Source organism: Ursus maritimus, unplaced genomic scaffold, assembly GCF_017311325.1.
Source record: "Ursus maritimus isolate PB19 unplaced genomic scaffold, ASM1731132v1 scaffold_33, whole genome shotgun sequence".
Lineage (NCBI taxonomy): Eukaryota > Metazoa > Chordata > Mammalia > Carnivora > Ursidae > Ursus > Ursus maritimus.
Window position 1 is genome coordinate 29,840,615 of NW_024425897.1, and position 11,148 is coordinate 29,851,762.

The window sequence follows — 11,148 nt, forward strand, 5'->3', positions numbered from 1 at the left end:
TGTTCCCTCTCTCGCTGGCTGTCTATCTCTGTCAAATAAATAAATAAAATCAAGATTCTCTCTCCTCCTTCTGCCCTTTTCCTGGGCATTTATCCCAGAGGAAGGAAAACTCACATTCATATGAAAACTCGAGTGTGTGAACATTCATACCACTTTATTCATTATAGCCAAAAGGTGGAAACAACGGAGACATTACTTAACGGGTAAATAACTAACCTATGTTATATTCATCCCACAGAATACCTTCCATCAATAAGGTGGAAGAAACTTACTGATTCACGCAATAACTTGGATGGATCTCAAGGGAATTATGCCGAGTGAAAAAAGCCAACCCCCCAAAATTACACACTTAAAATCCGACTTAAGTAGAGTTCTTGAAATAAAATTAGAAGTGGAGAACAGATCGGTGGCTGCTGTGGATGAGGAAAGGGGAGGAATGAAGGTGGCTGTGGCTACGCAAGTAGCATGAGGGACCCTGGGGACATACTGTGGTGCGGTCACAAACACAAAATGTGCACAGAACTAAATACATCACGGAGTGTCCACGCATTGCATGAACATCAATTTCCTGGTTTTGACCTAGTGTTCTAGTAACTAAGATGTTACCCCTGGGAGACACCGGCTTATGGGTATGTGGGATCTGTGTAATTTCATTTCATTTATTACATTTCATTTATTTTATTTATTTTATTTGATCCCGGGAGCGGCCCCGCGCGCGCACCGTCCAGTCCCCGCACGATCCGGGGAGCGGCCCCGCGCGCGCACACCGTCCAGTCCCCGCACGATCCGGGGAGCGGCCCCGCGCGCGCACACCGTCCAGTCCCCGCAGATCCGGAGGGCGGCCGCGCGCACACCGTCCAGACCCCGCACGATCCCAGGGAGCGGCCCCCCAGCGCGCACACCGTCCAGTCCCCGCAGGCCCCGGGAGCGCCCCGCGCGCACACCGTCCAGTCCCGCACGATCCTGGGAGCGACCCGCGCGCGCACACCGTCCAGTCCCCGCACGATCCCGGGAGCGGCCCCGCGCGCGCACACCGTCCAGACCCCGCACGATCCCGGGAGCGGCCCCGCGCGCGCACACCGTCCAGTCCCCCGCACGATCCCGGGAGCGGCCCCGCGCGCGCACACCGTCCAGTCCCCCGCACGGCCCCGGGAGCGGCCCCGCGCGCGCACACCGTCCAGTCCCCGCACGGCCCCGGGAGCGGCCCCGCGCGCGCACACCGTCCAGTCCCCGCACGGCCCCGGGAGCGGCCCCGCGCGCGCACACCGTCCAGTCCCCCGCACGGCCCCGGGAGCGGCCCCGCTCGAGCCTGGAGGGAGGCGAGGCAAGGAGCGCGCGCCGTGATCGCGGCAGGGCGGTTCTCCCGCCCCCTCCCCGGTCTGCAGGCACTGAGAGCCGGCGCCATCTGCTCCGCCGCCGAGTCGCCGACCGCGCTTCCACGGAGCCGCCGGTCCTCAATGAGCGGAAACCAGAGCGAGCGCAGGAGGACCGCGGCGCTCGGAGGCGGCCTGCAGAGGACGCCCGCGGCTGCGCGCCAGGAGCTCCGCACAAGGCAGGCCCGCCCGCCGCCCGCCCGGGAGCCCCGGCGCCCCTCACCGGCTGGCCTCGCCGTCCGGGCCCGGCTCCGCGCGCCGCCGCCCGGTGTTCCTCAGCACCATCGCGCCGCGCCCGGGCCGCCGCCGCTCTCCCGGAGAAATTTGGCGCGCTCCCCGCAACTCTCGCGAGAGAGCGGAAGCGCCGCCGCCCAATCCGGAGGCTCGCCGCGCCCCGCCGCCCCGCCGAGCGCCTATCGCCGCGGGCGCCCGAGGGGAGGTGGCCGGATAGGGACTCGGGGAAAAGTGTGCGGACGCGCGCGCCGCGCACGGCGGGGTCTGTCCCGGGCCGCGCTGCGGGCCGCGGCGGGGCGGGAAATGTGAGGCCGTCCCCGCGCCGGGGCGGGCGTGAGGCGGGGTCGGGGCCGGGGCCGCGGCGGTGCGGGGAAGGCGATGGCGCCGGCGGCGTCGAAGCTGCGGGCCGGGGCCGGTGTCGGGGCGCTCCCGCAGCGGGCGCTCGCCCAGTACCTGCGCCTCCTGCGGCTCTACCCGGTGCTCACCAAGGCGGCCACCAGGTCGGCGCGGAGCGGCCGCGGAGGGGTCGGGCCGGGCGGGGATTTGCGTGCGAAGGGCGCGATGCGGCGGGTCAGAGGACCCCCCCTCCCAAAAGCCTTGCACTAGCCGCAGAGCCCAGCGTAGGCGGGTCGTGTATTCGGTTCTGACAGCTCATTGCCAGGGAGCCAGCCAAAGGAATGCACCAAACCAGGGGTCAGACCCCCTGCCCTGGAGGTCCTCTCCCGAAGGTGCGTGGGACCAGACCAGAGGTCCACCTCCGGCCCACCTCCCCTTGGGGCCGGCGCCGGACGGCTCGCAGGCACCTGCGCTCGCTCCGAGGTGTTCAGGGCGGAGCCTCGAGCGGCCTGGGCGGGGTGGCAGCGGTTGGCATACCTTGTCTTAGCTCTGCATTTGGGGGAAAGGTGACAAAAGCCCACTCCCCCGGTCTGCTGCTCCGTTGCACCTTTTGAATTGGGGTTCTAAACTTTTTATGAGACACCGTTCTCCCTCGTTAGCTTTAATTAGTTAATTTTATAAGCTCATCCCCTCGTATTAAAGCGGCCTTTCATAAATGGGTACAGCATGCTGCCGGGGTGTCAAGCACCAGCAGCAAGTCAGATAGGTCGGTAAGGTCCCTACCCTCAGTGGACTTTATTCTAGTGAGAAACTAGACAAAAAGCAAGATAAATAGGGTCAGGGAGGTTGTATCTGACATTGGTGACATTGGAACAGAGGCCTGAAGGAGGGGAACAGGCCATGCTAGAAGGGAAAGCAAAAGCTCTCTAGGCAGAGCACCCAGTGCAAAGGTCTTGAGGGAAAAGCAAGCTAACAGTGGAGCAGTGGAAAGGTCTGTGTTGCTGCAGAAAATGGACAGTGAGGAAGGGAGCAGTTGAGAAGGAGGGAGCCAACGATCAGATCAAGAAGGTCCTTATCAGCCAGAGAAAGAATTTTGGATTTTTTAGCACACAGAGCTTATCAGAGTGTAACTATCGACCAAAAATTGGAGCAGCTGGGCCCATCTCCACCTTTCTACTGAATTTATATTGCCGAAATTGTAGGTTTAGATGCAGTTGTAAGAAATAATACAGGGAGATCCCTTGTCACTTTGCCCAGTCTCCCCCACTGGTAACATTTTGTAACACTGTAGTGCAGTACCACACCCAGGACACTGGCACGGGTGCAGTCCACAGGTCAGGGGTGTGTGTGGGTGGGTGTGCGTGGGCGAAGTTCTACCATCTCCACCTTTTGATGCGGGAACCTTACAGCGGGGCTGCTTTAGCAAGCACTCATCGCTCCCATCCCACCCTGCTCTCAGCACCGCCGTGCTGATTACATACAGGAACGGCCACCCTCCTGCTTCTTGCTCCTGTTCTCTGATTACATCTCTGTCCACAGTGGCATTTTGTCAGCACTTGGGAACTTCCTGGCCCAGCTGATTGAGAAGAAGCGGGAAAAAGAAAACTGCTCTCAAAAGCTAGATGTCAGTGGGCCTCTCAGATATGCCATTTATGGGTGAGTTCCATCAAGGGGCTGGTTTACCCAGTAGCAGACTAGTTCCAACAAAGCTACGGTATCAAGACCAAGTTTCTGAAATAACTAATTTGGAGAAATAATTTTTAAAAATCATTGACATAATCATGGGAAAAAATCAGTATGGTGGATAATGTGAACTTGTTTTATGGTTTTCATTTGGAATTGCTTGGGTGGGGGTGGCCGTCTTCCCTTGGCTGAGAGATCTGAGGGCAGGTAACTCACCTAAACCTAAGTTAGACTTCAAGACACAAAGACCATGAAGGAGGAAAAACAGACTCAAACATGGCCAGTTGTTTCTGTTATTTTCCTAGTGTCAACATCCAGAAAATAAATACTTAGGTATCCTGAAAAGTGTCCGGTTTCTGAACCACTTTTGGAATTGCAAAGACCACAGAGATTCAGGAGTTTACCAATTAAATCCACCCGAGATCTCTGGCCAACGATAGCGTTTGTAGAGATGGATTATTTTGAAGTCTTCTGCAACAAGAGTCATTTTTTCAATTTAAAATTCACAAATAGCGCTTTGTATTTGTAAGTATGTTGGCTGCAGTCATCACAACGTTTCCATAATGTAGTTAAAGCCATAATCACTCTGGAGAGGGAATGTGTCAGAATCCCCTGGGAGGCATTACTCACTTGCTGGTCTCCACCTTCCAGACTTCTGTTCCCTCTCAAGGCCCCTGGCTGGCTGAGTCCGTGGAGCATGCAACTCTTAATCTCGGGGTCGTGAGTTCAAGCCCCGGGTTGAGTGGAGAGATCACTAAAAAAAGAATAAAGTTAAGACTCTCTTCCCTCTCACTAAGGACCCCTGCTCTAGACCACTTAACCTGTGGCAGGATAGGAAGCAACAGCTGAGAGCCACTTATGTAAGGACTTCCAGTGTCAAAAACTGGAAGACCCCTGGGCCCCTGCCCATCTTTTTATTGCTGAATTTTACAGAGTAAAACTTTGTTTAGTCTCGTACATGAAGTGGCTGGGTTCACTTCTGTCCCAAGCATTCTACACTTGGGAACGCATAGTGGCCGTACAGACAGGCCAGGACACAGCGCCAGGTTTCACTCTTGCTAACTGCCCAAGAGGGTTTGGTAAGAAGCTCTGACACCAGGGATGCATCCACTTATTTACCCATGAGCACCTTCTCTGAGCCAGGCCATGTCCTAGGCACTGTGGACACAGCAGTGAATAGACAGGCACAGTCCTGTCTTGTGACGTTTGCCTCCGTTGGGCAAACAGGGCACCATATGACTAAACAAGTGAGATCATGGCATGCAGGGACACGTGCTATGAAGACAACGAAACAGGACCTGGAACAGAGAGTGGCTGGGACAGCGGTGGGTTCACTGTCCAGAACAATCATGAACAAAGTCTCCCAGATGACAATGTTGAAAAGGAGCTGGCCATATGGAAATTGATGGGAGATCCAAGGCAGGTCTCTCAGAGACAGAAAAAGAATGCTCGAAGCAGATTCAAAGAAAGCCTGTTTTCTAGTGTGGTCAGTGATGGGAGACTGCAGGGAGGCAGGGTTTGGGACATGGGGTTTGGGGGTGAAGCTGGACCCAAGAAGGGCACATCCAGAGAATGGCAGCCCTGCTCACCCCCACTGTGGGGCCTCAGGTTCTTCTTCACAGGGCCACTGAGTCACTTCTTCTACCTCTTCATGGAGCACTGGATTCCTTCCGAGGTTCCCTGGGCTGGGGTCAAGAGGCTCCTCCTGGACCGCCTCCTTTTTGCACCGGCCTTCCTGTTGTTGTTCTTCCTCATCATGAACTTCCTGGAGGTTGGTCTCTGCCATAGCTCTTTGTCTGGCACAGCGATTCTTAACCTGGCATCTGTGGGTGGAAATCAGAGGGTCTGTGAGCTTTTCAGTACACTCAGATTGAAGTTCCTCCCTGTCCTTTATGAACGTCAGACGCAAAGCACGGTTGTATTGGTAGTACCTCTTGGTCCACAGTAGGAAGTCACAAATATCTTGATACCACACGTCCTTTGTTACAGAGGGTATCTTTTATGTGCCATGACTCCTTCTGCCTGCTTTCAAGTCTTGACACTGAATGTCAGTAAGGAAGCACGTTTGCTCATCTATCGTAAGATTCTTCCCTTGAATACTTGAAAGGTGTATTTCAGTATAGTTGGTTCCGGTAATCCTATATATTTTATTTTATACAAACAGGATTCTGAGAAGGGGGGGTCCATGGAATTCACGAAACAGAAGTTCCACACCCCCGATTGTATTGCAGAACCCTGTACTAACTCGAGGCCTGAACAGTGCTCTGAAGAGGTGAACATGTCAGCATAGATTTAAAACATCACAACCCACCACATGAGAGGTGTGTTCACGCGGAGTCACCAGGCATGCCTGTTGTGCCCAGCAGTCCCTTCCCAGCTCACTAGCACCTCACCCCCTCCCCAGCTCTCCACCCACTGTGTGCCCAAAATGTGTCATGTTCTGCCCTGAAAGTAATTGTTCCAACCAGTCAGCAGGTAAAGCCTTCTCCTTCAGGTTTTATGTTGAAGCAGCATCTTGAGTTCTTGTTCCTGAGCAGAACACCCCTTGTGGTCTAAGTGTTCCTGGGGGTAAGCGGGAAAGATGCTTCAACTTAACTGGTTAGTAGTAAGTCCCTGGTAGTAAAAAGAGATGTTGGGCAAGCCCTTAGGAAATCTGAGGTAGGAGGAAGCAAAGGGCACCCACATCCCTTTTACCCTTCTAAATATGAAAGGAATATATCTTCATTAAAAGACGAAACACCTGATTGCATATGTCATATGTGACCAAAGTGTGTAAAGTACCCAACACATAAATGACATATGTGGGACCACAGTCTACCACACACACTATAGATGCTTCTGCATCTGCACTTAAATTTTTTTTAATTTGAATATAGCCGACACACAATGTCATGTTAGTTTCAGGTCGACATCGCAGTGATTCAGCCTCTCTCCGCTATGCTCACGGCAAGTGTCACCACACAACTCCACTTACAGCATCACGGACTCTCTTCCCTACGCTGTGCCAACATCCAGCATTTTCTGATCGTAGGTAGCACGCTCGGACCGCACGGTATCCCACCATAAGCCGGGCCCTTTTGTTCCTCCTGCGGTGCTACGGAATAGTACAAACGGCTGACGTTTATTGAGCACTTGGTCTAAGCTCTGCATTGTGTCCTTTGTGTCCTTTGAGCTGCAAGTCAACCCCATTTTTGAGGAAGCTCAGGCCCACGGCTTACGTTCCCATAACTTGCGGGCCTGTGAGTTGGGTCAGACCCAGGCTCTGTGACCCCGAGCGCCCAAGCCTCGCGGCCTTGTCCCGTGTGTGAGGTTTGTTTCCCCATGCTCTGGACAACCATGGTGGTATTTTTCTTTTAAATATGCCGTTTGATACATAAAAACAATGTATATGTAGTTCTGAGGTTGAACATCTTTTCATGTGCTTACTGTATTGTATGAACCGCTTATTTTCTCTCAGTGTTTGTTTTCTTCCCACTGATTGTATATTGATATATATTAAGGACATCAATCCTTTGCCAAATAGAGACAGCAGATTTTCCCCCATTTTCCAGGTTTTTGTCTTTTAACTGCAGATAAAGGTAAACATTTGAAGTTATTATATAAATAAAGTTTATTTATAGTGCATTTCTCCACACAGGAGTTTTAAAAAGTTATGTCATTCTTTTCCTTTGTGGCCTGCCTGCCTTCAAGATACTGGGAGCATTCTCCTTTCCTTTTTCTTTTGTGATTTTATTATGTACATTTTGACAAACACAAAGAGAAATATTCTGTATTTTCCTCTAGTATTCTTATTTTTTTATTTGTATGTGGGACACATACTTTTGTCTTCTTTTCACTTAAATAGCAAATTGTCTTATTACCATGTATTGAATAATCCCCTGTACTTTGAAATGTCCACTTTATCATGCTCTCATTCCCATATGTGCAGGCCATTACCTGGACTCTCGGATCTTTTGCTGGATTCTATTAACTTCCATTGTATGTCTGTTCTTTTTTAGCTTTTAATGATCATCACTTCATAGTATTTTTTAAAATCTTTAGTGATTTAGGCCTCCCCTTGCTATTCTTTTTCAAGACAGCTGTTCTTACGCATTTATCCTCTCAGATGACATTTAGAATTAATTTATTGGGGTTCATTTTTTGTAAAACTTCAAGTTTTGCTTGAAAAATGAATCAATTTTGGAGATTATTTTGGGAAGAATTGACAGCCGAGGCATAAATCGCAGTTCTGGTGCTCGTGGCCAGCAGCATGAGTCCCACCGTTGAGTCAGCTCCGTACAGAGTGATGAAGGGCCATGAGGGCCATGGGCACAGTGGACGCAAGTGGGCTGCCTCACTGTTGATTTCCCAACCGGGTGGCTGACTCCTTATAACTGCAGCGCTCACTGGGCACACGGTGTCCTGTCTACATACACATGGAACAAAAGCCACAGTTTGAAAAACCATCATGTTAGGGTTTGGGCCCTCCAGATCTTGGCACCCCAGCTTCAGTTCTGAGGGCAGTGGCAATTGCTCACCATCCACGCTCCCCTCCTTTCCAGGGGAGAGACACAGCTGCTGTCGCTGTCCAGATAAGAAGAAGCTTCTGGCCGGCACTGCGCATGAACTGGCAAGTCTGGACCCCAGCGCAGTTTGTCAACATCAACTACGTCCCTTTGCAGGTGAGGGCCAGCTAGCACCACGCAGAACCAGAGGGGGCCTCATCTTCCACCAGCCTTGTTTTAGCTTGGAATGATTGGTGGTTTTCTCTCTGCCTGTAGCAGTTTTGGATTTGGACAGATGAAGGAGGTGTCCACACCGCATCCACTGGTCCCAGAAATGTTTCTGAAAAGCCCCCAGTCCAGGAACAACTTGGCTTTTCCAGGGGTGCAGTATTGCCAGTGCCTGGCCTCACGGAGGTGCCAAGCAGTGCCAGTGCCTAGCGGGATGTGCAGGGGAGGAAAGGGCAGCCTTTCCTGCAGTGACATCAGAGCACACCTGAGCAGCAGGCAGAGGATGGGACGTGGGGTGGGGCAGCCCTTGGGGTGCCATGCACATGGGGTTCAGCACTTCTAGGCACCAGGGGGGTCACAGTATGAGGTGGGCTGCTGATACTGCCCCACGCACCCCCACCTCCTGCTCTGAGCAAGGTGGGAGCCTGGAGGGGCTCTAAGCTGCAGGAAGAGCTCACCAGGGCAAGGCAGAGGGGCCCTGCCATTGTGCACTGCCTTTCCACACCAAGAACAGCTCACGTGTGTCCAGCCCCAAGACCATATCCAAGACGAGATATGCTAGAGGGGCTTGGCACATCTGTATGCTCATGGCCTGGGTTTATTACAGCCTGGAAGCAAGGATATACACCGGGATCCTAGGAATCCATGCAGGCTTCCTGTGCCCCCTCCCTCCCATGAGGGTCTCACAGAGCAAGCTCTCACCCGCCACCAAAACGCAGCAGCATGTAGGCCATGTTTCTGCCCAGGGAAGCCCTGTAAAGATGCAGCACCAGGGTTTTTTGGGAGGGCTGGTCATGTAGGCACCCTCTGCCTGGCACATACCAGAATTCCAGACTCCCAGGAGAGCAAGTGCTCAGCATGAACCATGTTATTTTAGCAAGCAGTCCAGTTCTAGGGAGTCATTCTTATCAGTTGGGGAAAGGTGGGAACCCTCAGGAACTCTAAGTACCCAGGCCCCAAGCAAGGGCTAGCCTCTCAAACAGGCCTTTCCAAGGACCGCAACCTTAAGCTTCTCTTGCACACCATTTAAGTAACCTTGTTTTCACCCCTGCTCTAGAGAGGAGAGACCTGGGGCAGAACTCCCTTGAGCAGCAGCTCCACTGAAGGATGGGAAGAGGGAGGGAGGTGCAGGCTGGGTGGTCACACACACACACCAAGGAGTAGCAGAAAACCAGGAGAAGGCAGTGACACACAACCACAGATATTGCAGGGTTAAAGGAAAATGAGAATCAGCTTCATTGGTTTTAACAATCATCTTATCGGTGACCTTCCCAAGAGCAATTTCAGTGTCTCCATGAGGGCTAAAGCCAAACTGCTGTGAATTGAGCAGTGGATGAAGCAGAAATCATGTCTGCAAAATTCTCTTAAGAAGTTTGTGAGAAGGTGGGGAGAAATGATGGCAGAGGGCTTTGAAGGTAGGAGAGGCCATATGCTACCCTAAAGAGGGGCGCATGGGATTTGGGCATAAGCAGAGAGGTACTTTAGCCAGAGGCCCCTCTTTACGAAGACAGGAGAGAGGTGCCTGTTCACTGGGGACTCCCATCTACAGGAGGGCAGAGGGCAGGGCAGAGGGCAGGGCAGGGCCAGACTGAGGGGAGAGGAAGTAGGATGGGTATCTTGAGGGAAGTAAAGATAGGGTAAACTTGTAGAGAATGACAGAGCTGACTGGAGACCCTCATGTGCAGGGGCATAGGGCCCCAGGGAAGCAGGGACGATGGAGGTTGTCCAGGGAGTACAACTAAGGAATAAGAGGGGAATGCAACAAAGGCTTTGGGCCATGGATCCTGAAGTATATAGAAAAGGAAATAAAGACACGGAAAGACAGAATGGCTGAGGATGTGAAGGGATCTATGGATGGGAGAGTGGGAGAGCCTGGAAAATGGGACCCTTCTGGGCAGCGTCAGACAGAAAGCTGGGAGGCCGCGATTAGTTTCCATTTTAGGTGGTTGCAGGTGAGTTAAGGGGCAGTGGCGTTTATTAAACAAATATTTACTGAGCACCTACTGTATGCCCCACTGCTCTAAACTCTAGGGAGACGGTGACTAACAAGATAGAACAGACTGCTACTTGCATGGAGCTTGTATGTCAGGGAGACTCACTGACTAAAGGTAACTTCAGGTGGGGGTACATCCGTCAGATCATCGAAGCAGGGTCATGGCCTGGGCTGCTGGGGTATCTCCGACGGGCTGGGTGAAGCCACCACGTGATGTCCAGTCCTGGGGTGAGAAGCTGAGCCAGGAGCTAGTGCTCGGTGAAGGAAGCTACGGACAGTCCGTCTGTCTTCCCTACTGGCCTGTAACATCGCTAGGCGCAGACTGTCCTGCTCTCCCCTCTAGCACCGCGCTTTGCATGAAGTAAAGGCTCAGTGAACACAGTCGTGGGTGGATGGACTGACCAGTGAATGAGCTGTCCTGGGGGACTGGTGACCGGTAAATAGTCAGGGCCTCACTGCGGCCTGTGTTCTCTTGGCAGTTCCGAGTGCTTTTTGCCAACCTGGTCTCTCTGTTCTGGTACATCTACCTGGCCTCTCTGGGGAAGTGAAGGTGACCTGAAGCGGATGCAGACACACTGCCCGTGTGGGTCTAGGGACCCACCAGCCTAGGGTGAGGGAGCAGAAACAACCTAGTCAGGACTTCATCTGACTCCAGATCATGTGACTGAAGATGGAGAAACAAATCTTTTAACGTAAGAATTTTGTGTTTTAAAAGGGCAGAAACTATCTTCAGTGATGCTGACTCTAGAACAGTAGTGTTGACTTCACTTGTCACCTTGAATTGAATTACGGTAACAATAAACTATAATGTAGCTTT

General features: G+C 52.6%; 1 protein-coding gene across 3 annotated transcripts; it reads left to right on the top strand.

Moving 5' to 3' along the window:
- Positions 1 to 1,950: 1,950 nt before the first annotated feature.
- On the top strand, positions 1,951 to 11,148 carry PXMP2 (peroxisomal membrane protein 2). 3 transcript variants are annotated; one of them, XM_040620061.1, is made up of 7 exons: positions 1,951 to 2,107; positions 3,483 to 3,599; positions 5,235 to 5,397; positions 5,791 to 5,898; positions 6,525 to 6,653; positions 8,168 to 8,287; positions 10,811 to 11,148. In XM_040620061.1, exons 1-7 carry the CDS (start codon positions 1,986 to 1,988, stop codon positions 10,877 to 10,879), a joined length of 828 nt encoding a protein of 275 aa, XP_040475995.1. In that variant the 5' UTR covers positions 1,951 to 1,985; the 3' UTR covers positions 10,880 to 11,148. The 3 variants fall into 3 exon arrangements, with proteins under 3 accessions (XP_040475995.1, XP_040475996.1, XP_040475997.1); XM_040620062.1 differs by lacking the exon at positions 5,791 to 5,898; XM_040620063.1 differs by lacking the exons at positions 5,791 to 5,898; positions 6,525 to 6,653.